The following is a 27,322-nucleotide window of genomic DNA, read 5'->3' as shown; positions in this document are numbered from 1 at the left end:
TCACTCATGTTAGCGATAGGGAAATACCCTGCTGCGTGATTTATGACATTTTGCGCGGCGTAAATTATGTAGTCTATATAACACATTGGAACTACGCAATAATAATGATTTTCAAAAAAGCTATTTTAAGATTGAATTTCGCGCACTTTTTGACCATTCGAATATTCGTAGATCGCGACTCATCCCTAACCACTATGCCTGCTTAACCCCGGTAATTGTAAAGAAACTGTAAGGGTAATTTCACAATCAGGGTAAGCGCTTTGTTTTACAGTCCCTCCAGGATTTCGCGATGTTGCGATCGCAACAATTAACGCAAATTCAGCAAATCCTCGTGAATTCTGGGCGACCTCGCAATTTTGTCCAAACACTGCAACTTTTTCGCAAATTTGGCCAATCATCATGATTTCCCCGTGAAATTTCACCTACCACACGCAGAATATGAGTCAGATGCCACACTTACTTCTGCAGACACCAGAGACTTGTTCACTCCTCTGCAGTTTTGATGACTATAAATCATACCTGTCAACATTTAGCTTTGTGTTTATACCGGATCTGTGTTTGCATATTTAATACGTTTCATACACGTGTTTCAACACTGCATTTCGGTCGTTGCTTTTACCTTACCATTACCTTACGCATACCAGTTATGTATCCACCAGCTGCCTGCCTGCAGCCTACTTCCAAAACTCCAAAGCTGCTTGCTGTCAGATTTGGTTCCGAGGGAACAAGTTCAGTGTAGGCTATCAACAACACTCAATAACAGTTTATGTGATGTGTTAATCAATTAAATTCCCAACAATTTCACAACAGCTAGTTCTGGAGTAGGCCATTCAACTAGCCCAATTGCTTACGACGAGACTCAGGCTGCGCAGTTGGCACAGCTTCCTTATTTGGGTTTTGGGTTGCCAGGTTTTAGCCTATGACAAAAACAGTTGAAATTGAAACTAAGTGATCGTGTATGTGTAGGGTGTATTTCATATACAATCTGGCAATCTGAATGGATCAATGATTTTAAAATGAAGTTTGATGGCCATGCAAATTACGGAAGTTTTAAAAACAAAACGGGAGGGTGCTGGGACATGACCTTGAAATACGGGAGAAACCCGGGAAAAACGGGAGTGTTGACAGGTATGCAATAAATAGAAGGCTAACGTTAATGATCTGCTTTACTTGGATCTATCAACCTGGTGTTGCTAACCTGCCTAGGCTATGAAAGTAAGTTAATTAAGGCCTACTTGGTTTACTGACATTTGAGTAGGCTATAATATGCAACCCATTGGCAAACGTTTACACCTGGAGCTGTCCTTTTTTCTCGTGTCATGTTTGCTAGCTTGTGGGCTCAGTTTGTGTAGTGCTAGCAAAATCATAGAAATTAATAACATTGTAAGACATTTACCTCTTCTATGATCCAAGAATGATTTCATACGAGTCATTTTTTAACATTTATTTTAACTAATGACATGGAAAACATCCCGAATTCCATCCACATATCGTAATGCACTATGCAAAGTTATTTCCAGTCATAGCCGAACACAGTGAGATGCAAGTGTTCCAATCCACTTAGAAATGTTATTAGGCTACGCTACTCTCACGTCCTTAAAGTGGCAGGCAGTCAATTAGACTTACACCCCACCAATGTAATAACATTAAAGAAAAGTGTAGTCTAATAGTTTAAATCAATATGAAATTACTAGATGGCTATTACTAGATGACTTAGTTGGCTATTAGTAATTATGCAAGTCACAGAATATGAATTATTAAAAAGATATTAACTTAATATGAATTATAACATATGAATGTATTGAAACATATGACATGATGCCATCTCTTTAGGGGGCTGTCTTTTTTGGACAGTTCTACGAAAGGTTATAGGCTACTGCTTTGTGAATTACCCCAGTAAAAATATTTACTCAAATAAAGTAGGCCTACTTTGATTTTCTGTAACCCTTACTATTTACCTTTACTTATCCTTTTTAATAAGCATCAAGATCAGTGCAATTTTGGTCGTACTAACCTTAATTACCCTCAATTAAAAAATGATAAAAAAAAAAAAAAAATCGCAACTATTTTTGCAATTTTCACTACCTCTCGCAATTTCTTCGCAACAAACAGCTAAAAACACTGCAACCTTTATCGCAATTTTTTAGAAAAGTTGTCGCGAAATCAGCCATTTTAGATCGCAACAATCACAAAAAATCCTCGCGAAATCCTGGAGGGACTGGTTTTAGTGCTAACAGAGGCTCATGGGGGCAGAAATGAGTCTGCCCCATGGCATTAGTCCACCACTATTTAATGTATGTTAGTTATCAAATTCAGAAATGGCAATCAGCATAGCACTTGCTGTGTCTTAACAGTTTTTTCCTGATTTAAAAAAAAATTATTGTATGAAAAAAAACATGCTTATGGGGTTGCTCAACAAGGAATACAGTAATGTTTTCCATGCCTACTGTTCTAATCAAGTGTATGCTCAGGACAAGGAGATATATGGATCACAAGTGTGAGTAATTTGAAGCAATTTTCAGAGCGAGCCGAGAAGTCAAGCAAAGCAAATTAAGGAGGCTCTCAAAAACCGACACATTCTGCCGGGAGGGGGGGGGGTCTTTTGAGACATGACTACAAATTGAACATAGGCTACACTCTCTAAATTTTCAAGAAGCTGGCTGTGCTTGGTTGTAAAAGAGATCATCGCCACACCTGTTTCATGAGCTGCAATATCAAGGTGCTGCCAGACTCCTTCTGTAGGCTTAATAGAAGAAAATCCAGCACATTTGTCCTTCTCGTTGTTGCCGATTTCAGAGAGCCTGATGCACAGATTCCAGATACCGGCACAGATACATGGTCGTAGTGGCGTAAAGTTGCAATTGAGTTTGCAAACCATCAAATCAAGGAGTCCAATGCTTGTTAAAGCAACACCGTGGAAGTTTTGCTCTCGGGGTCCCCCTACAGTTGGGAAACAGTATTGTCTTCTACTACTGTGGTAAAATCTGTCATGGTTACACATCAGGGGATACACGTGCATTTGGTTGACAAGCCGATACCCCCGCCTGCGTTGCGTGTTTGTCTTCATCCATGGTACAGTGGAATGTATTTCAGCATGTCATATGAATATAATTTCATGGGTTTTATTGTTTTCAAACGCCAAAAGATCGCGTAGCTCATGTTTACAAGCCAGCGTCATTATAGTAGTAGCCTATTGGCTACTGTTTTACAGAATGGATATGCTAATTCAATTCCATGTTTGTGTGGTAGGTAATACCACATTAAGATTAGCGACCTCTTTTAAGTGATGTTCTCTGATTCAGTAATTGCGAAGACGTCCTTCTCTGTTTTGTAATGTAAATAAATATGAGATGAAATCTAGTCTATATTTATTTTATATTTTTAAATACTAAAGTTTGTTTTAGCCTATTTTCATTTTGGGTCTAAGGTTTTGGGCATTTCACACATGACACGGATGTTTTTCCTTGAGTATACTACAGGGAAAGTAGTAGATGTTGGGTTGTAGACGTTGTTGGGTGTGGAAGGTTACTAATGTGACTGCTTTATCAGTCAATTAAAGTAATGGGGCAAAACTGTCACGTCCATAATGCCAACTACCATGGCCTAAATACCACGGAATTGCCCAATGCTTTTTCAATGACTGAATTCATTGAAATAAAAAGATTTTTTCAGAATTTCTTTGATTTGAATATTTCTTTGGTAATGCGTTGTGTAGGTCTTAAATTTCAATCGTTATGGTCTTAAAATGTCTTAAATTTGACTTACTGAAACCTGCAAGAACCCTCTTTATCTGTTATTACCAATTTGCAAATGATGGTGAATAATTACTCATTGTGAGATGTATTTCGTAAATGTTTTTATTATAATTATGTTTCCCATTGTAATCGTGTAATTTGTAATGTTTTTCATGGATGTGCGCTGGTGCGCGTTCCTGTGGATGAGAGAAGCAGGGTGCGTTGTGCACCCGCCCATATCACTGTTGATAATGCGCTCTTAAAATTTACATATGAACAACTCGTCAAGGATTTCTGACCAGGTTTCTTTTGGGCAGTGGCGTAATGATGTTTAGAGGGTGAACATAGCAATTTTGGATTGTGCGCCGGAACACACCTTCTGCCACACCCCTGATAAAAGTAAAGCGCATGGCGAAAAATCCTGGACTAAAATAGGAATAAACTTTACGTCGGGATGATGATCTACTTCGCGCCAGGTATTGCGTCGTGAAAATAGGGCCCAAAAGCGGAGTCTATATAAAATTAGTCAAGACTTGTGGTAAACCCGATTATGGAACACTGTTCCACAGATATGCAGGTACATCCTGCATTGACGTGTGTGCACTGCAGTAAGAGTACACATGCTTTTGACCTCAGTCCTCTTTCGTCTGTGATTGGCTCTCATACTTTTTAAAACTCAGACATTTCCAATGTTTTCGATGTAGAGAAACAGCAGATTTATTCAGGAGTCCCTTACATAAATAAGAAGGTTACCAGAGTTGTCACATCAACAATGACCGGTAGGATATATTACCTTGTGTTCCACTTCTCGGTTAACTTTCAGCTGTCCACTGGAGCGGGGGGAGACCCTTACGGGAAGGGCAGCGCAGTGCAGCAAAGTTACCTCACAGACAAGGCTACAATGTTTGTTGCAGCCTAAGGTAGGTTAGAGGCTAGTGGTTACGGCACCTAGACTGATGGAATATATGACTTCTTCCAAGATACTGTAACAGGTTTACTTTACATACACATTGTGAGTCTGTGGTTGTGTTGAGCAAAGTAATGTCTGTTTCACTGGATTCTGCAACCAGCTTGCTGCCATTGTGCTGCCAATGACGCTACTTACCCTATTTGAACATGATACCAGACGCTGTGCAGATTTATTCGCGAATGAGAGACAATCTATATCATTTTGAAAGTAACATGATTTGTAATGTTAGGTCTTCTGTTGCAGCTTTGCTTACTGTGATTTTAAAACCGGGCCATCGACCAGTTCATAAAACATTTAATCCGGTCGAGGGGTCGCATACCGATGCACTTGCATTTTTAACGTTCAAATCTGTTTCCGGTACGCATCGGTGAATCTTTACACCCCTAGGTTGTTTTGAAGTGTAATACTTTGGAAATGGATACATTAATTAAGGAATGTATTTGAGAGAAATGTTCGAGGTCGATATTTGAGGATTCCAAAAAACAGTTAAAAATCATTTCTATTGTTAATTTGCTCTAATATCAAGCAGATTGGTATTCTGATGATCCTTACTATATGGTATCCTAAAGACTGTTATACAATGAATTATGAAAATTCCCGTAGCCAGGATTTGTCAAATACCAAGGCAGTGTTTCCCACAGAATTGAATTCTATTTGTGGTGGTAGGTTTGCAGAATTAACCTGAATGCAACAGTTCTTAACAAATTAGTGCAGGTTATGATTCTAACTAGATTTAAGCACAATTTAGTACAACCAGGACAATCATTGTGTGGTGGTCAATGTTTATATTGTGGTGGGCTGCCACAAATAAGTCAATGTATGGGAAACACTGCAAGGTCAAAAATGGCCATGGGGTCATGCTTATGAAAAATACAATCCATCCATCATAACATTAATTATCAATATTATTTACCAAAATAACATTGTTCAATTTAAGGTTAGTCAATGGAGCTAAAGTCATTAAATAAAGGCTATATTATCTAGGCATAGCTGCATCTCCATTGAAATTCAGCATAAGACTAGGTTAGCATCTCATTCTTGGCAACAACCCTACAGTATCTTTAGGCTACTTCGCTATTTTATTCACCAGTTTTTCACCTTCTCTCTTTGTCTTTAGCTTAGCTTTTCTCCACTTCTGTTAGCTTTGCAAATGATAGTTTTGTTTGTTTTAGCATGTCACTCATCACATATTCAGGTGAGGAAAGACACCACATCAGGCAGTAATATGACAAACGTCAGATAATCTAGTTTGTTTATGTTGGACTTTGGCTTTGTGGGTACTGAAGTATGTGAGCTGTGAGACTCTACGGTGCATTTGACCTAATTAGTTTAGAAGTCCGTTGTTTTGGCTGAAGAGAACACACTCTTGTGATTTCCAGCTAACATTACTGTACTCTCGTTTTGAGAAGGCAGACTGCAACTAAATGTCACGTGATGCTGATTTTGATATTTGTCTCACCAGCTCTTTTTGCATTTAATTAAACAAAAGCTGAAGGAAAAACATACCGAGGACGTGACCTGGTAGATGCGGGCACTTGATTACTTGGTTACTATGGTCACTTTATGCAAGCAGAACATTGTTTCTTTTACTTTAAAAAGGCATTGTAAACCATGCAATTGCCTACTTGGTGTAAACACATTTAAAGATATTTATCGGCTGTCATAAATGACAATACCGTTATATCCGCAAATAGCTAACATCAGCTGATCATTTCGGCACACCAAATTATCGGTTGGGCTCTAGTGATTGTTTAATAAACTCCTCAAAATAGTTTTGTTTTTGCAACGTGTTTGTTGTGAGCTGTTGGTGTGGGCTGGTGCAGGTTGAGAGATGAGAGGGATTGGAAGGGATCAGGATTCTGGCTCCATCAGTCCAACCCTCGTGGATAGTGCTATGTGTTTACTCTGATGAATATTCTTTTGATGTAGACGGATGAGCGAGAACCCAAGCGGGACACTCTGGAGGAAGGAGAGCTTCGGGACCACAGGATGGAGATAACCATCCGGAATTCACCTTACATTCGTGAAGAGACTGCAGAGGACAGGTACTTGTAAAGACACCCTGTAATGAAAATCAAGTTTTTATACTTTTTAAGGTTTCTTGTGTTACAAGACCTGGGTGAAATAAGCAGTAAACGTCATGTCTTACGTTTTCTGCTGGGGATTTACAGATAACCAATTACAGTCTCAGAAAGGCGTATTCCAGCAGCCAACATTGATAGATTGTAGATAATCTAAGGAACCAATCCTGAGTATTTGCAGGGTGAGGATGTTCTCAGACGACTGCTACAGCTATCCTATGAGAGGAAAAGCCAGGTGTAGTAATTGCTGCAAGCTAAGTTTCACACCTGTTTAAAGATGGAAGAGATATGATTTCGTAAAGCAAAGTAGGAAAAGGAAAACTAGCGACCCTTCTAGTATCACCGAAGTACCCAAATAAGTGCAAAGTCTATTGAAGAAGTGTGGTAAAGTTGCTGTCTATTAAGTGGCAGACTGATGTATCTTTATTTAAGAATTTAAGGTTCAGTTTTACTTTCTATCTCTGTGCAAAGAAGCTGTAGAAAGTTGATTTACAGTTGAGGTAAGCACACATGTGTATCTCTGTAGACAGGGTGCTTGTACAATGCAAAAACTGCTTATCTAATAAAATCTAACTAAGTTTTATTAATCTTTACAAAATCTAGCTGGTATTGTTTTCACGATAGAGACTTACCTAGCGCTTTCTCGAGAAATCATTTGACTTAATTTAATATATACATGCCCCCTATTTCTATGTTATTTGCTAATACAACATGCCCAAGTTGTAAGCAGCACAGTTCCCACATAGTTTGAGACTCAGAGATGTGTCTGGTATCATTGGAAAGGTACCACTCAGGATTATTGTAAACGTATCTGTGTGATTCTGTGATACAAGGGGCAAAAGTAACATGCATCATTATTCATTGCCAAAGTGACTCGCTGAGCAAATTGATATTGTGCTCCCTTGAGAACTCTTCCCAGGGTACTATGTAAGTCTCTTTATGTTAAAAACAATACCAAATACATTTTCTGATTTTAATATTAGATTAATAACACTTGGTTAGATTTTATTTTTTGCTGTGTACAAGTGTGGAAAATTTAGAATTTTGAATCACTGTTAGGACCAAAGAAAGTAGTACAACAAACGAATCAAGTCTGCTTATTTTAAACTGAACCACTTGTTTCCTTTGCGTGCCTATAGTGGCAACCAGGTGATAAGGGGGATAACGACCTTCGAGGTGTCCCGTTATTAGTGTTGTCACAATACCAAAATTATTGTTTTGATACCGATACCAGGTCAAGAATTGCGATTTCGATACTTTTTAAAAAATGGATTTGATTTGGGGGCCCCCACCCACTTCATCAGTAATATTGAATATAGTGTGATCACCACACCAGTGGCCATCCTAGATTCTGCTTGACTCTCCACACACACACAAACACATACGGAAAATGATGGCTTATGTCATGTTTTTATTTGATATATTTTGGAATTCATATAAAGTTATTTTGTTAATAATGTATAGTATTTTATAATCTGCATAATTATTAGTGGCTAAACAAATTGTAATTTGAATACTTCATATTGATTTTTAAAGTATTACACTTAGGCATATTTTTAATGTGGTGTAGGGCTAATTGAGTGCACATTGGTTGTGTAGGTGTAATTGAGTGCCTGTCACTTTAAGAAATATGTGAGAGTAAGAAATATGTGAGTAATTAGCCTTCAGCCTCATGGTTTTAGGCTAGTGAATAATAGTTATGCATAGTGCGTAAGGATATGTGGATGCAATTAATTATGTTTTCTATGGCATTAGATAAAATAAATGTTCAAAAAATGAACAAGTCTAAGAAAATTTTTCTGGGATCATAAAAGAGCTAAGTGCCAATGCAATGTTCATTAATGATTTTAGTGACCACTCCACGAATGACAGACATGACCTGAACTAGCGGGATAGTTAGCAAGGAGCGCTCCAGATGTAAAAGTTTACATCTGGAGATGGTTGCTTAGCCTATTTCTAAATGACGTTAAACCTAATAGTGGGCCTAAATTACCTAAATCCCATAGCCTAGGTAGGTTAGTAACACAAACTTGCAAGTGAGCAAATCAACTTGATATTAGCCTATTAGCCACACTACAAAAGAACACGGCATTCTTAAAAGTATCGATACTAATAAAATTAGGTATCGTGGCATTTGTTATTTCAGGGTATTGCGATACTTTTGTAGTATCGGTGCAACCTGCAACACTACCCGTTATACAGAATTAATGGACTTGGCGTCAGGGAGTTATTTGCCTCCGCCCTGTCCATTAATTCCGTATAACAGGACGCCTCGGCAGCCGTTATCCCTTACTTATTGTGCAATATATGAAACTATTGACAGTAACAGTAAAGTAAGTAAGGCAGACTTTTATATTGCCCGACTGTTGCATTTAAATTCGTGTCATTAGTTTCCAACATATTTGTTGTAGATTTGTGTCTAAAGTGGTGCCCTAAATTATTGCATTGACTAACCTAAAGGCCTGAGTGTACTGATACAGTGTCTAAGTTTACTCCCTTTGCTGTTGTGAATACATCTCTCGGCAGCACAAGCTAATCAAATCAAAGTTACCAGTATTAAAAGACTTGGTATGCTTCATAAATATAATTTTGAACTAAGACTGGAGACAAATTCTGTTAAGTACTGATAAATATCAACAGCAAAATATAAATTGCTAACAGTATATGAGGTAGTATACTGAATCAGTCAATCTTCAATAGCTCCAGTCCAGCAGAGGCAGGTTGTAGTGCAAGAAGCAAATTTTCTCTGCATTCTCTCCTTTCAAAGAGCTTCGCCTATCCTCATAAATATTCCCTATGGTGCTGAACACTCTTTCGCTCGCCACAGAGGAGGGTGGACAGGAGAGATACTGCCTTGCCAAAGCTGACAGTCTGGTGAGACGGTTGGTGTTGTGTTTCCACCAATCATATGGATTCCCACTCTCTCTGTCAATGACAGGCTCTCTGATGTACCGTTCTAGCTCTTCGATGATCCCCTCTGGTTCCACTGCCTCACTGGTCGACACAGGAGCACGGTGTCATACAGCGAGTCTAAGAGACTGGGTACTTGGTCCTCTGTTCTCTGCCTTTTAGGATCGGTCTCTTCAGATGGAGTTTCAGTGGCAGAATCTGGTGGACTGGTCTCCATAGCCTCTCTTAGCCAGGTTTTCACTTTTACCAGAATTTCTGGTACCAAAGGCCGCTCTTTGTACCGTGGGTCCAGGACACAGGCAAGCACCACCTCTTTAGAGTCTTTGACTTTTGCAAACCTTTTTTGCAAACTATCCAGCATGAATTTTCTTGTGGTTTGAATACCTCTGGTGGTTTGTCCCTCTGACTCAAGTAAACGTTGTAACACTGCTAAACATGGTAGAATGCAGGATGTGGATGAGTCCTCTCTGCTGAATACCAGTGTCACCTCCTCCAGTGGTCCAAGGGTCTCTGCCAGGTTCGACGCAATGGACCATTCCTCCGCTGACAGACATGAGAAATGTCCATGGTCGCTAGCATATGCAGTGATGGCTCTTTTCTGTTCAATCATCCTCACCAACATGTGTAATGTAGAGTTCCACCTTGTCTGTACTGCCTGTAAGATCGAATGCTGTGGGACACCTAGCTCCTCCTGAATTTTAGATAGGCGTAGCTGTGCCGTAACAGAGTGGTTGAAGGTGTGTTGCAATTTTCTTGAGCTTTGCCAGAATGTCCACCACCACTCTCTGGGAACTGAGGCCATCATTTACAACTAGGTGCTGTATGTGAGCATTGCAGCTCAGGTCTGGCATCTCAACAAGGTGCATGCCTTTCACCATATTTGCCCCACTGTCCCTGAGCACAAGCATGACCCGCTCCTCATCAATTTCCCATTCTTCAAGCATGGACAGAAATGTCTCTCCAATGTACTGTCCTGTGTGGGACTGTGACAAGGATTTCACATTCAAGACAAGTTGGACCTTTTTCCAATTCTTGTCAATGAAATGAGCAGTCAAGCTCATGAGTGCCTCATTTGAACCTGACCAACAGTCAGTGGTAAAGGAAATGCTGTTTCCTGCATTTTCAACTGACAGCAGTTTCTTTATTTTGTTTGCGACTCCTGTGTAAATCTCATCCATCTTCTTTGTACAGAAAAATGTCTGTGTCTTTAATGGGTATCTGGGCTCTGCCTTGGCCATAACCCTTTTAAACCCTGCACCCTCAACAACTGCAAAAGGCAGGAGGTCAGTGGCTATCATCTCCATCAGGAGTTTGTCCATTTCTTCGGTTCTTGGATCATTTGGAGTCCATTTTGTGTTTTTTTTTTTTCTAGCACTTGTTTTAGGGTTGGCTGTGTGAGTGATGTGGTTGGAACTTGAGGCTGTGCCTCTTTTTGTGTCTTCTCGTAGATGTCTTTATGTTTTGATTTAAGGTGTGCCCACAAGTTGGATGTATTTTTAAATTTGAGGCTGCCAGATCCCTGGCTCACAGAGGCTTTGCAGACGTTGCACGTGACTGTATCTGATGGGCCTTTTGTGAAATGCTCCCATACATGACTTCGTCCGCCACTTGCCATCTGTCAAAATCTTGCCATCTGTCAAAAAAAGTAAACAAGCCAGGTGAGATATACAAAAAACAACATAACATAAAACATAACATAAACATAAAAATAAAATGATTGCTGCTACAGCCACAACTATTACTACCAGCAATATTATTATTATTGACCGTAATAATTACAAAAAATAATGATGATGACATTATTACTATCATCATCATTTGTATTATCATTAAACAAGATAAAGGTCACTCCTAAATGTTTGAGTGTGCGTGTGTAATAATTAGTCCCTATTGCCTTATAAGCTACCTTATAATTACAATGTCAGCTTGCTTATTCCTTTACCTGCACTTTTAAAATTATTTCCATCAAGCTACATCAAACCATGTTCAATCATCAGTTGCTGCCTGCCTTCTAAAACCTACTATTTAGTGATCTAAATCCATTAGGTAACTCTTTAATGCTGCAGCTGAACAACAGTCTGAAACGCACACTTGGCGTCATTGGATTTCACACATGTGTAAAAGAAAAGCTAACTTTTAAGCACACGCTACGTTTTGCACAAGCTACGTTTGATACTTTTTCTGTATCTAAATGTTGACTCCTCGCACGTCTAACTTACATTTTACAATGCAGGGACTGTAACTACAGATATACTAGTTATAAATACAGTAATCATTACTTTATTTAGGCAGAATAAGTTTGTTGTGGTTTCTGCTCATTAATGTTAACGTTAGCGGTCTTCCACTGATAGTCATGGCATTAGCTAGCTTTGTGGTTAGCTAGTCTATGATGAGCCATAATTTAGCAATGGATAAGGTCATACTGCAAATTGTAAAACATATGCTTTCAAAATAACAGGTCGGGGAGAGATGATGCGTCTCACTGCTATAACTGTCACGCTATTAAAGAAATACATCTTTAGTCACATTGTCAAAAGTTAAAAGGACAGACGGTCAACTACACTGTAACAACGTAACGTAATTACTAGCTAATTCCGCTTCACTCTCGGTTTATTTAACAGCAGCAAAACTGGACATTGTTTTCACGAATTTTGTCATGCTTATTTGAAGTAAGAGAACTGATGGGGATGTTCTTTTAATTGTTATTCAAGCAATGTATGTCTTGTGAACAACTCACCATGAACACACTTCACCGATCTCACTCGCGGATAAGTGGTTCTCTCTTCCCGACTCTGGCTGGATCAGCAGGTTGCAGGATGTGTGGCACGTTATACACGAGTGTTGCCAGCAGGGACGGTGTAGAGTGCCCTCTCGAGGAGAAACTATACAACGCCAACACTCATGACATGGTTGAAGGGTGTTTCCTCCGTTTTTATTTTATTTTTAAAATATTCATTTATCGGCCATTATAAATGCCGATACCGATATTTTGGAAAAGGCCTAATATCGGCCGATAATATCGGCCCGCCGATAAATCGGTCGGGCTCTAGTAGAAACATTTTAATATACAAATTTTGGTGTTACAGCTCAGGTAGTCTCCACCATCTTGGTCAGGCTTTTTGTAACTCCTGCCTCCAAACACAAACACGCAAACCTGATTGGTTCTCGAATGGTCCTCATTTGAATAAAGTTAAACTTTCGCCCAACAAGGGTGGATTTCGTCTCCATTCAACCTCAATGAGAGCGGAGCAAAATTTTGCCGTGTGGAAACCGACCGTTGGTGTATGGGTGACTGCCCCATCTCTTAACATTTCTATTGCCTGTGTAGCCTACACTATACAGAGAAATAAACATGAAATAAAAGGGAGACCACCAAATTCGCTGTCTAATGAAGGACTGTCTCTGCATTGCATTGCTAAAGACTCGTTGCTAAGCACACCATACCGGAATGACCAGATACCATCCATCTTTTGCTCTTGATAACTGTCCATGCTATCACTGTTATAGGGCCAAAGAAAGTTGTATAACAAGTCGGCTTCTTTTTAACAGAACCGCTTGTTTCCTTTGCGTGCTATAAAGGCATGGCTATTGCTTATAGTGGCAACCGGGTGATAAGAGGGATAACGACCTTAGAGGTTTCCTGTTATACGGAATTAATGTACTGGCGTCGGGGAGTTCTTTGCCTCTCGCCCTTGTCCATTAATTCCGTATAACAGGACACCTCGGCGGCCGTTATCCCTTACTTATGAAGTAGTGGTATGAAAGTGTTGTGAATCAGAATCATTTCTGTAACTGTAAATACTGTGTACTTCTTATGGTCATTTGTGATTTTTGTATCCATGTGTAGCTCTTGTGTCCTTGGTCTGTTTTTAGAGTATCCTTTGTTTATCCTTGAATTCAATGAAAGGCTGTCTAGAGGCCTTTTGCCTATTGTAAAACGTCAATGTTTGTAAAAACAGTATGTGGCCAGGCCTCTGAAGAACTTCCCAGGAAAGGGGGTAGTTGTAATTAAAGGACAATAAAAGGTGACCAGACTTGATGGCATTCCCCAATATAACTCATTACCATTTAAAGTGTAGGAGAATGAGCCCTTGTTCTAAATCACACCCCCTCTCTTTGTTGTAACATACGGATAATATCTCGGGTACATACATCTCGGGTAATTTCTCTGTTGAGTCAGAGAATACTGGTGAAACCCATGATGGGGTGACAAAAACATGTACCTCTCCCTTGAAGGGCACTGGCTCCTCATTGAAAAGAATAAAAGCCTGTATTCTGATTTTCCATCGTCCTGACTGAGTCTCCAGAGAAATATGGTAGTAAAAATATGCTATCAGTTAGGAGTGTAAGTGTAAGCTTTGCACCAATTTCAGGGTAGCCTGTTTAATGAAAGAGTATAAGGCTGTACAATAAGCCCTTATTTATTTTGTGTCCACCTATATGCCCATAAGATGTATCGAGGCTATGTTATTTGATATTGTTTCGTAGGGCTTTAGTGGTGGTTTTGAAGCCCATAATAGCCCAATGCTTTCTGGTCAAGTGCTCTGTTTGTGTCATTTTTTCTAATAAAGAGCACAAAAAATACCTGTTATGTCTTCCATAGTAGAACTTTATGTAAGCCTACACATTTAGGAATAGATATTGTATAGTAAGTATAAGTATACACTCTTGATCCCGTGAGGGATATTTGGTCTTTGCATTTATCCCAATCCGTGAATTAGTGAAACACACTCAGCACACAATGAACACACAGTGAGGTGAAGCACACACTAATCCCCATGCAGTGAGCTGCCTGCTACAGCGGCGCTCGGGGAGCAGTGAGGGGTAAGGTGCCTTGCTCAAGGGCACTAGGCCTTGTAGGCTATCCCTTACATAATAACACTGTCGGTTAATAGAATGTTTTAAATTATTCGTATGCTCACTAAATGCTAAATATTACAAGCCTCTGCTATGTTATTGGATTCTTGCCCTGAGATGGACTAAACTGGACAGTGGGTGTTATGCACTGCATGTGGTTATGTTACTGACATGTTTTTGAGGCACTGTTGTATACGTATCCCAAAGGCGATTAAAGATGTTCTTTCTACAACGTAACCTTGGTTCTCTGAAGAAGAACACAAGATGTCACCGTCTGGAGCCATATTTAGCACAATAGCTCTTGCTTTAGGCAAATGAAGAGAGTGATTTCTAAAAGACTATTATCCCGTTGATAGGGGTGTCACGATTCTCCAAATCCTCGATTCGATTTAATTTTCGATTTTAAGGTCACAATTCGATTCAATTTTCTATCTTTTTTTAATATTACTATTAATGCATTCCTTATATGTTATTTTGCTTTTTTGGCCTTTTCCTATTCTATTTCGGGGGCTTTTATTTTGAAACCGCTAGAATGCTAGAGGGTATGTTCACAACCATAATGTTATTAAATGTTAAAGGCGCAGTCAGGGATTTCACAGTCGCATTGGTTTGTGTTTGTTTGTATTTAAATTTACTAGCAGGCGCTTTTGTGCAAAAAACAGACTTAAAACAGATTATATTTTAACCAAATGAAACACGCCAGAGAGGTAGCTCACCCCTACCTTCAGTATTCCCAGAGAAATTCGACCCAAGGTTTGTTTTTTTTGGTGGGACAAACTGCACCAACTTTGTTTGTTTCTAGTTTTGGAGCCTGGGCTGCCTACAGAGACCAGATTTTTTTACAGTAAACTTACAGCATTGGCAGCTAGCAGTCGTGAGGAGATGATTGTTGAATGCGACAAAAAATGTTATGGACTTGAAATCGCATAAAATCCCTGACTGCACCTTTAAATAATGCAAATCAAATTAGGTATGTGGTTATTGTGATTTCTGTATGCAATGCAGAACATGTTTTTGATGTCAGAAATGATCTCAATTACATTTGAGTTCACATTTAGGTACACACATAGTAATGGACATTTTGTATGAACTCTGCAGAGGAGAAGAAGATGACTCACTGGCTATTAAGCCTCCTCAGCAGATGACCAGAAAAGACAAATCACATCACAGAAAAGATGAAAAGCGGAAGGACAAGAGGCATAGGCGCAGTGACTCTGCTGAAGAAGGTAGCACAGAGGTTCACATGATAATTATGTGGCACAACTAAATGTGTGGCTCTGTAGACAGCGACAATGTTGAACAACAACAAATTGGATTTAATTTTTAAATTAAAATCTTCCCAATGTCAAAATGGTAATTATGGTCATCAGCAGGGAAACACATGCGGACAAAAGAGAAGGAGAAAGAACGTGAGAGCGAGCGGCGGAAAAGGCACTGGGAGGAGCAAGATAAAGCCAGAAGAGACTGGGAAAGACAGAAACGCAGAGAACAGGCCAGAGCTCACTCCCGCAGAGAAAGGTGATCATGTACCCTGACACTCGCACTCACTCATCAGTGATGTTTGGAATGGTGTCAACTGAAAGATGACAGAATGGAAAACCGTTTTTACCTTGGCTTTGTTGAATAAGGACAGTTTGGTGCATTGGCACAAATCTACCCTGCCCCGGAAAAATGGTTGTTTCTTCTTTTATATCTCAGATACACCCATTTTTAGCGGTCATTTCAAAGACCGACTGTGACGCGAATACAGACTGTGACGCACAATATCTTTCTGAACAATGTCTCCATGTTACGTTACCATTTTGAGTTGGAGAACCAGCTAGAAGTTGCTGGAGCCTATTGTGAACGGTCTTTGGCTGAATCATTGAAGAGCTCACTTAAATATTTATGTGGGTGCCAGATAAGATGTGTCTGTGTGTGTGTGGGGAGGGGGGTAGATATCTGCCAATGGGCCATTTTATTCTACTAATTATAGGTTTGTAAATGGCCTTCTATGTTAACATCAGATAACAAGGTAAAATACACGTTCATCCACTTTGTCATCTTTTAAGATCCAAGCTAATCGTCTTTTGAATACAAAAACATAACTACATTTACTATATTTTGCACACTCTAGGCACTTCAGCTGCAGAGTGAGTCCCTGAGTTCCTCAGCCAAGTCACATCCATAACATTTTAGAGCAGTGTCTCAAACTTTTTCAGACGAAGGACCACTCAACCAATAAAAAAGAAACACACGGACCACCTAGCTAAAAAAAAAAAAAAAGATTACACCTACTTCAACAGTATAATAGCCTACACAATAGGCCTACTCACTGAACCACCTTGCTTATTGTCTTTGCACTTTGCTTATTGTGTCAGAAGATTCATATGATTTACACTACATAGACAGTGTTGCAGAACTGTTTGGATTTACATACAAGTTGGTTCAATATTGCAAACAACTTATCTATATTATATTTTACCACGTCTGCTCACGGACCACTTGGGATAGCTTGCGGACCACCAGTGGTCCCTGGACCACACTTTGAGAAACACTGTTTTAGAGGATAAGTTTATGCTTCTCAGTGTTGATGCAAGAATGTATAAACTTTCTGTGCAAAGCTTATATACATTTATATCAATGTACCATATGATGAAGAAAACGTGTCCTTCTGTTACTTTTATAGACTTCAAATGTGTTGCTGACGTGACGTTATGGACGCTACATAATTTTGCTTTGCCAATGTGTCTGCAAAACCTATTCAGAGCAGCCTGGAACCAACACAATTAATGCAAAAATCTAAATCTCAGGTTAACTGGATTTTTGTTCAATATAGCCTAACAATACATTGAAGGAGTGAATACGTCATTTATACGTCATACGTTGTTTATTTTCCTCTAAAAACAAATTGGTGGTTTAGGTTAAGAATGACTGGTGTAATTTATGATGAAAATGCAAATCTACTTACATAAACTCCCAACTGACTGACCTAAACATGTGAAACGAATGATTGATCAAATGTGGTCATTCAGCAACATAGGCTTTTGGGAGTCGAACCCAGACCAAGCAATTGTCAGGTGGCGACGCTGAATGCAATGTTTTTCATAAATACTAGGCTATTTCAGTTGTATTTTGTTAAAAATTCATTATTCCGGCATGTGCTCTATAGTTTGAGGAGGACTGCTTCAGATATGTCACATTCATAACGCGAAAATGTCACATCCATAACACCATGTTTCACAAAACAATTTCTTCCAAAAATTATATTTAAAAAAATAAACGTTCGTTCAAGTCGCTCTCTTGGTATACATGGAAAGCTTTCTACAGTTGTCTTGAGTTTGAGTTTGCAAAAAACCTCCCATAAAAGTGTGTCTGTTTGATGTCACATCTATTACGCTGATAAAATGGCTGTGTTTTTACAATATGATTATATGAACTTTAAAGATTTGTCTGTATTCAGTTGTAGAAATTGCATGAAGAATTATATAAATTACTTAAATAATACTATGATTGCTAATGTTCTGGGTTATTTTGTTTATCAGTATGAGTCCAAATTTAGTAATGATTTAGTAATGCCCTCAGACATGTGACTGAAGCACCACACATAATTTCAGTCCATGGCCCAGCAGTCTCCTCATCAGACTGGTACCATCAAGCTCTTGAATTAAACACAAGCGCCTTTCACTGTTATGTCCCTTTTGGTCTGTAAAAAAATCAAATTTTAAGGTGCCTATGGGAACGTTTTCGTTTTGTAGGTTTTCTACGGAAACAGGCACGGTTTGTATGGCCACTGCTGAAGCAATTAAAGTTTTAGGACCATTTTGCTTCCATGAGTGTTTGTGTAAAGTGTAAAATATATGGTGGTGCTGTTTGAGCTCATGGAGACAATTGTTAACAATCACTTTGTGTCTACAAACTCTGTATGGCTCAGAGACCGGCTAGAGCAGCTGGAACGCCAGCGGGAGCGGGAGCGGAAACAGAGGGAGCAGCTGCAGAAGGAACAGCGTGATCACAAAGAACGTGAGAGGAGGGCAGATGAGCGTCGGAAAGAGCGTGACTCAAGAAGAGAAGGTCTGAGCACTTCTCATAACACACTATATTCCATAACAGCCATGATTATGCTGAGGTAGAATATTGTGTTATTAAATTCAACTGTGTCAAAAATAATCATAGAATAATGGTAGGTCATAAAATAATGGTAGGCAGGGTTGCTGTGACTCTGAACGCAAGCAGGATAATGAAGCCAAATGTGCTGGTTTTTAACATATGTGGACAAGCAGCGTAATTTCTGCAAGGGAAACACCCTTTAATGTGGAGGACCTTCTCTCTACGCAAACTACGTACGACTTAGGGCTTTGACTTTTGCCCAAAAATCATATTTGAAGTTCGTTTGTTTATTAATATTAAAATTCGAATATATTCGAATGTGTTAATAATATTTTAACCATTAAATGTCTTCAGTAAGACCGATATTGGTATCAAACTTAAGTTCTATATGTTCTGTCCACCAGAGGGCAGTGTATCAGTCAATGTCAATAGACTACGTGCACTAAAGGCTGAGTATTTATGCGTGTGTTAAAATTGTTATTATTGACCTCCTGCCTCACGTTGTCCATAAATAAATAGGCTATATATATTGCATTGTAGTATGTCAAACTCTACCAGAGTAGGCGATAGAAGTAGGCCTACCTCAACACAGACTCTCCTTGCCCCGTGCACTCTCTCTCTCTCTCTCTCTCCCTCTCAACAGGCGCATCCCTCCTCAGCATGCACATGTAATCCAAACATTAATCGTGCAAGATGACTGGCTAAATTGCTATTAAATCCGGTTAGCATCATTAGCACGCTGCACGAATTTGTTCAAAACTGTTGCATTCAAAATGACTGCTAAGTTCTAATCGTCTCAATCCCGATGCAAATGGAAAAGTATTTTCCAAGACTCAAACGGGCCTGTCCCAAGGAGAAAATGTATTAATTTGAAACTTAAACACACAAGGGGAAACTGAACAGTCTAACCAGTAGACTATGATAAACTAGAAAATTAAGCTAATGTTAGGCTACTTTGTTTACAATATTTCCAGGCTTCAACCAGTGCTGCTTTTCATTCAGACTTATCTGCAGATTTATTTATTTGAGTGTTTTTCATGATTGTGTTGTCATTTCTTTTCCCTGTTTGCTTTGATTGATAACTGAGGTGATTAAAATCAGAGGAAGGTTAAGTTTAAAATAAAGTAATAAAGTGTCTATTATGTCTATGTGGGAGCTCACTAAGCGCGAACCAGCAAGGATGCTAACGTCACCTACAGGAGCCCAGATGACCAATAATAGCCTTGTTAATGAGCTCGCGATTTTACTTCACCAGACGTGAAAAAAACCTCGGAATCTGAATTGAAAACAACGTTTACAACCAAATACATTTACAAAAAATTATTTCCATAGGCTACAGGTTCGAATATTAAGAGATCCCTAAAATTCGTTCGAATATCTTTTAATTTTTAAAATAATCGAATTATATTTGAATAAGGCCATCCTTAAAAATATTTTTGTTTGCAGTAACAGCCAAAATTTTTTAAAAATGGGTCGGTAGGTAGGTCAAAATTTTTTTTTTCAAGATTCAAAGTAAAAAAAAAAGTACAATTTTGGTCAGGGTGATTACGTAGGAATGAATTTACACAAATGTGCATATCGTGACGTAACTGACTGGGTCTTCGACCCGTGCCTTCAGGCGCACCATTGCAAACCTCATTCTGATGCAGGTTATATAGACCAGCCTTTCTCAAACTTCTTTGACCTGAGGCCCGGTCATGGCAGACTTTTGGGTCATAGGGCTCATCTACATGTACCCAGAAAGAAGGCTACAATAGCTCTTGGCCACGTTATATTGAAATTTGACTATACAATACTCAATGCTATACAGTGTATTATACAGTCTCTGCTCTGTTTCTAAGGAAGTTCCAAAAAACAACGTTGTTCTATTAAGTTTCGTTAAATAAATAAATAGCCTTCCAACAGGTTGAAGCGGAGCTTTGATACCAACGTTATCGATTAGTTTCAGTTTCTCTCGCGCAGACGCGCACTGAATGAATGCTCATACCACCACTTAATTGTAGGGCTCCATGTTTAATGACATCGATAGCAGAAACGTTTGTTTTCTTTTTTCGTCGATCCGCGGTTTCTTGATCAACTGCGCAGCAAATTATCAGATGAAGCACCGGGCCTAATTTCACTCCACGACTCCGCGGACCAGCAGTCTCCATGTTGCGGACCCATATTTTGAGAAATGCTGAATAGACCACAACCAATTTCAATACTCCGACACGGTCACCGTTAGACTAGGGGGAGGAGGGATGAGAAAAGATCTGGCCACAGTTCTTCCAGAACTTCGTGCCAAGTAAAAGCGTTATCAGTTTGTGTGAATGAAACGAAGCGTAGGCCATAGTGTAATGCGTAGGCTAAAACCAATGGTGTAGAGATGGCTAAAACCAATGGTGTAGAGATGACGCCACAGGTTTTTTTTTTTAAGTGAGCCACGTTTGCATGTAGGCAATTTATATTCACAATACTTGGGCCTACTAAAAGAAATATTATTTTATTGCATTTGTATTGGTTGTTTAGAGTAAAAAAAAAAATCGGTCGGTATTAACGCAAGTTTACAACCGGCAAGTCGGTCGGACTAAAAGGGGAAAAAAATAAATATTTGGGTCGGTTCTAAATTGACAGGGTCGGTCGGGTTACGGCAAACGAAAATATTTTTAAGGATGGCCTAACGAAGTTCGGAGTCAAAGCCCTAGTACGACTTTACCAATAGATTGTTTAAGTTATTAGACTTCCTGTGTGTTGAGAGTAGAGCCCGACCGATAAAGGATTTTGAAGACCGATACAAAAATTTGTTGTTTTAAAAATCCGATATTCCGAGATAGATAGATAGATATATATCAATGAATGAAGAGTTCAGATGCAAAACCCTCTAAATCCGTCTGACCACTTTTCTTTTAAATTAGCATTTAAATTCAGGCTCCTATAGTTTTTTGCCTATAAATCGATATTTCAGACCAGGAAGAGAGTGGTATTTAGTGGGTTTAGAAGTTAAATTATTTGATTAGCGTATACTATGTGTGGAGAGCATCCCCTCACCATCTTTATCTAATTTTTGACATAGGTGGCATTTAGAGGCTTTTGCATCTGAACCCTTCATATATATTTTTTTTTTTCAGAAACGCGCAACAAAACATTAACAGATTTCCATTAGATTTACATTAACATTAGTTATTTGTAGTTATTTATGAGTATTGACTAAAATAATATGATAATGCATTTCAAAAACGAACTTGTTTTATTTTTAAATAATATTGTCACAGTGGAACAGAGGAACATCAAAATATATTAAAGTTCTGATAAATAAAATGTATAAAAATAGAAACTTAACAAGTTTCATAAATATAACTTTGAACTAAGACTTAACAATTACAAAAAATAATGATGACATTATTACTATCATCATCATTTGTATTATCATTAAACAAGATAAAGGTCACTCCTAAATGTTTGAGTGTGCGTGTGTAATAATTAGTCCCTATTGCCTTATAAGCTACCTTATAATTACAATGTCAGCTTGCTTATTCCTTTACCTGCACTTTTAAAATTATTTCCATCAAGCTACATCAAACCATTTTCAATCATCAGTTGCTGCCTGTCTTCTAAAACCTACTATTTAGTGATCTAAATCCATTATGTAACTCTGCTGCGGCTGAATGACAGTCTGAAACGCACACTTGGCATCATTGGATTTCACACACGTGTAAAAGAAAAGCTAACTTTTATGCACAAGCTATGTTTTGCACAAGCTACGTTTGATACTTTTTCTCTATGTCTAAATGCTCACTCCTCTCACGTCTAATTTACATTTTACAATGCAGGGACTGTAACTACAGATATACTAGTAATAAATCATTACTTTATTTAGGCAGAATAGAAGGAAAGGACAGACAGTCAACTACACTGTAACAACACTTGCTCTTGGGTGCAACTTGTTGGTGCCCCCCCCCCCCCCCCCCCCCCCAATTCCAAACCTCCCCCACCTTTCTTATGCAGCCCTTGCCACTTAATCTACTAAACCCCTCTTCTACTGCACTTTTTACCCCCCCACTTTGCACAAATAGGCTGACACCAGACATAATTTCACTGCATTTCTTACTTCCAGTAACTATATGCATGTGACAATAAACTTCCTTGTATCCCTTGTATCCTTGTATCCCTTGTACAACGTAATGTAATTACTAGCTAATTCCGCTTCACTCTCGGCTTATTTAACAGCAGCAAAACTGTAACAGCAGCAAAAAGTGTTTTCACGAATTTTGTCATGCTTATTTGAGTTAAGAGAACTGATGGGGGTGTTCTTTTAATTGTTATTTCAAGCAATGTATGTCTCATGACCAACTCACCATGAACACACTTCACTGATGATCTCACTCGCGGATAACTGGTCTCTGCCCGACTCTGGCTGGATCAGCAGGTTGCAGGATGTGTGGCGCGTTATACACGAGTGTTGCCAGCAGGGACGCTGTAGAGTGCCCTCTGGAGGACAAACTACACAACGGCAACACTCATGACATGGTTGAAGGGTGTTTCGTCCGTTTTTATTTTATTTTTAAAATATTCATTTATCGGCCATTATAAATGCCGATACCGATAGTTTGGAAAAGGCCTAATATCGGCCCGCCGATAGATCGGTCGGGCTCTAGTTGAGAGGTGGTACAGCAAATGTATCTTCAAAGAGGTGTCTGTTGATAGAATATGTCAATGTGTGTTTACAGTTGATTTAATAATTCTTGAGAATTTGTTATGTAAGCGTATAATGCACCAAAAAAGATTGTGTCTGCTTCTTCTCTGTATTCGATAGTAGATTTGATCTCTGTGAGGATCTTACTTTTTCATAGGCTGGGGTTAACCATTTGTCAGGGTAACTCCGTGATTAAAACCGGTTGAGTAAGGCTGTTTTTTGAATTCATTGTACACAAAATCCAGTTAAAAATGTACACAAAATCCAGTTAAAATTTTCCCATGAATAGGTTTGCATAGCTTGGTGCCAATGGAGTGCCTATGGCTGTAGTAGTTGCAAATAATAATCCTATTCTCAAATAGAAAGTAATTGTGGATTAAAATCTTTATGAGGGATGACAAAAAATACTCCCAGTCCTTTCTGTTCTCATGCTGCATGCACAAAACAATATCTGAAGATTTAACTTTCTCTCAATAATATCACATTGGTTTGATAATATAAACAGGGATGCAAACAGCACGCTTTTTGGTGCCTCCCACTTTTTTCACGTCAGTTTGGGTGACTTGTGTGAATCATGCAGATCCGACAAGGTTTTTTAGGGGGGGGGGGGGGGGGGGGTCTGATCATAAGGGATGCTTTCCGGTGTTTCTCATATGGGCCTGCTGGTTAATGTCCGGTGCTTCTGAAAACTTTTTCAGTCAGTTAAATTGTTCTCATAAAAGGAACAGCAGGCCTACAGAATATTCCAAATAGGCTAGTTTCCTTTCACTTCTACTTCTACTGCAACATATGAGTTTAAACCATGTTAAATTCAAAATCATCTAGCTAGTGGCAGGAGGTTTTAGGGGGGGGGATGAGAACAAACTGTGTAACCTACCTGATTCCACAGTCAATGTTCAGTATTTGGCCGATAATATTTGCCATTTTTGAATCCATGAAAATTAACCAAAATCTTTCATTTCCTATCGACAACAGACCCCAGTAACACATCGGATCGTTACAAATTTTGAAGTATCAAAAATAATCAAATCATTGGCTTAAAGAATCAATATTGTTTCGAATCGTGATGAAACTTGTGATTTACGCCCTTAAATGGCATCCTTACAAGTACTATTTGTTTTGGGAAGTAATGCAACGTAAAGCAGTCCACTGATGTTTTCACTGACTGATTTAGTGTCAATTGTGCAACAACAAGACCATACAAACTATTTCTAGAGTCTAACTATTAGACTATGTCTCAGCACTACCTACCATGCCACCAACGTCTATGGAATAAACCTCTCCCTTTAACTTTTACTGCAAACACCTTACAGTTTTGTATACCTGTATCTATCTCTGCATTTGTTAAATTATTATGCAGTTAATTTTGTATACATATTTCTTCCATCACTAACTTGCATCAGTTTTCCCTTTACCCCTAACAGTTCCTTTACACCATCGTGGGCAACCGGATGACTATGAAGTCAAACCAAGGCATCGCAGCCGCAGTCCCAACCGGCATCACCGTGACCGCCTTGAACATGGTGACCAAGACAGGATTTGTAAGTTATCAGAAATTGAATTGCTTCTAGTTTACAATGTTCTGAAAGATTCCTCCTCTTTACTCAAACACATTTTAAAGGGATCATGCCATGCATTTATTATATATTTGAATTCACTGCAAATTTTATTTAAACTTCGCTTTTTCCCCTTGCTCCGAATTTATCATAAATCGATATAGCTGTCAAGCTTCAACCAAAGGCTCTACAATCCAACCCAGTATCGCAAGGACTTGTTGTACTGTCATGTTTGGTTAATCTATTATTCATGCTGGGGTTGGAGGGGCTGGTAGGGGGACAGTTAATAAGTGTTAACAGTCTTCTGTAATAAACTCTGGGTTCGCAAACTACGTTGTTGGTGCTTCGTTTTATGTGTAGGGACGCTGAGCAAGCTGCCGTACTGACGTTGGGAAGCGTTTTGCTCATGGCCCTTAGCTAATCCACTGTTTGCAATTTGGGGCTATAACGTATACGGGAGCAAGCTCTGTAGTGGTTGATCAACGAAAAATACTGTCTCCACGGCTTACTCGATGTGTTTTAATACAGAAAAATACCCTGGGGTCAATTTTTACTGGAGTTACACTTTAAGTACTGTAGGCTATTTGTAGATCCATGGCTTTTTGGAAAATGTTTTCCCATGTACAGTAAAGGCCTATAGCTGGCAGAATTTTGCAAAATCAATGTATAAACTGCGGTTAATAGTTGGGAAATAACGGGATATAGAAATCTCTCTATACTATATTTGCAAATTACTATAAAGGTGAAATGAATTCAAATGTCTGTCTAAAGCACACATGGGCAACATACGGCCCGCGGGCCACATCCGGCCCGTGGGCTTTCCCTGACTGGTCCGCGTAAGGTCCGTGAAAAAACAGTAGTCAAGAGCCTAGCATAGAGAGAATGCACGCAAATCAATATTGTTGCTTTTATTTTGAAAGCTATTTGTACGCCCATACATTTGTGCGTGGACGCATATGGCGTAAACACCCTCACTGATGTGCTGGTGAATAGAATTGATGCTTCTGCGTCGATACAGTGCAGTTGCCTTTACGTCGGCGTAAAATTTTCAAAGTTTTGTGTCTCCTGTGTCTGCGTCGCTAACCACCGCAACGGTTGTTAGAATGTCGAACTCCTACTGCTGCTCGTTGGCAATACGAAGTGTTCATTTCAAAACGTTACTGACAGATAAACAGTTTACAATCGGATAACCCCGTCATTGTAACTAAAATATGTCTGAGTTTATTTGCAAAGCTTATGTTAGCAAACTAGTATGATGCTACCACAGGTTGCTTGAAGCAGCCGGCTCAACACACAGGGCGAGTTGACCAATCACAGTTGTGTATAAAGTTAAAGCAAAAACATTTACAAAATGCCTACATTTTCAAAATAGTTTTCTTTGTGCATGTTGATTAACTAATGACAGCCTACTATTGTCTGCTCCACATTTTCATAGTCTAATTCTGCATAGAGTTAATTTAATGATTGTAATGATTTAATGATGAAATATTGCTGAGTGTTGATGAAATGGTGGCATAGGCCTATGGTTGTACTGACTCCTTCACAATTTTTAATTGCCTAGCCTAGTACTACTTTTTTATATCAGTCTTTGAAAACTAAAAAAAAAAAAATGTCAATGTCAAAAAATAATTTTCGAGAATGAGGATTAAATACCGGACATATATTAGCCTAAATATTGCTGTTTTTCCTTCGTCTCCCTCACATTTTCATCTGTTCTTATACAAGTAGTAATCAAAACCATATGATTTACTTATTTAACGTTATACAAGAACAGAATAGAATTGAACGGAATTGAGTTAAGACTTGAGTTCGGTATTTTGGGTCCGGCCCTCCTCAACAGTCCCAGTTTGTCATGTGGCCCCTGGGGGAAATGAGTTGCCCACCCCTGGTCTAAAGACTAATTATTGTTATCATTGTTTTAGTACGCAAACAAATAACAGGCCATTAATGATGGCAACCAAACCCTCATGCCTGGTTGCCAAGCTGGCAACCACTTTGAAAAGTTCATGTTGAGCCCTGCTGCTCAGTGGAAACGAGCTAATTGTTTATTTGAATGTATACTGTTTGTCTCTTCTCTGATCTGTAGTAAAAGATGAAAAGCCTGAAGACCGAGATCTGCTGTCCGACCTGCAGGATATCAGTGACAGTGAGAGAAAGACCAGCACTGCAGAATCCTCAATTGGTAACTTAATGCTGATGCATGCACACATAAAAATATTCTGGTTCATTTTGGCCTTCTCACACGGCTCTTATAGTACAGCGGCTAAGGCCAGATTTTTACCTGAATCGCTCAGTTTTTGCAGAAAGCACGAAACGGTACAGTTATAGTACTACCTCTAGTGATCAAAAATTGAAATGGACCCCAACACATAGCGCCCCCTAGTGGCCCCTATCTTGACTTCCAATATGGCCACCAAAATATGCCCTTTTTTTCTACATTTATAATGCTATGC

General features: G+C 39.0%; 1 protein-coding gene across 6 annotated transcripts in view; it reads left to right on the top strand.

Moving 5' to 3' along the window:
• cdk11b (cyclin-dependent kinase 11B) overlaps positions 1–27,322 on the top strand; it is a 54,679-nt gene that overhangs the window by 3,020 nt on the left and 24,337 nt on the right. For 2 of the 6 annotated variants that reach the window (XM_042098218.1, XM_042098219.1), the window contains exons 3-8: positions 6,634–6,749; positions 15,651–15,778; positions 15,923–16,070; positions 18,466–18,605; positions 24,738–24,854; positions 26,956–27,051. In XM_042098218.1, coding sequence (XP_041954152.1) covers positions 6,634–6,749; positions 15,651–15,778; positions 15,923–16,070; positions 18,466–18,605; positions 24,738–24,854; positions 26,956–27,051 — 745 coding nt within the window. Of the gene's footprint in view, positions 1–4,557; positions 4,655–6,633; positions 6,750–15,650; positions 15,779–15,922; positions 16,071–18,465; positions 18,606–24,737; positions 24,855–26,955; positions 27,052–27,322 lie in introns of all 6 variants that reach the window. The other 4 variants (XM_042098221.1, XM_042098220.1, XM_042098223.1 and 1 more) reach the window with 4 other exon arrangements.

This window comes from Alosa sapidissima, chromosome 7 (genome assembly GCF_018492685.1).
Source record: "Alosa sapidissima isolate fAloSap1 chromosome 7, fAloSap1.pri, whole genome shotgun sequence".
Taxonomy (NCBI): Eukaryota; Metazoa; Chordata; class Actinopteri; order Clupeiformes; family Clupeidae; genus Alosa; species Alosa sapidissima.
This window is presented reverse-complemented; position numbering and strand designations above follow the sequence as displayed.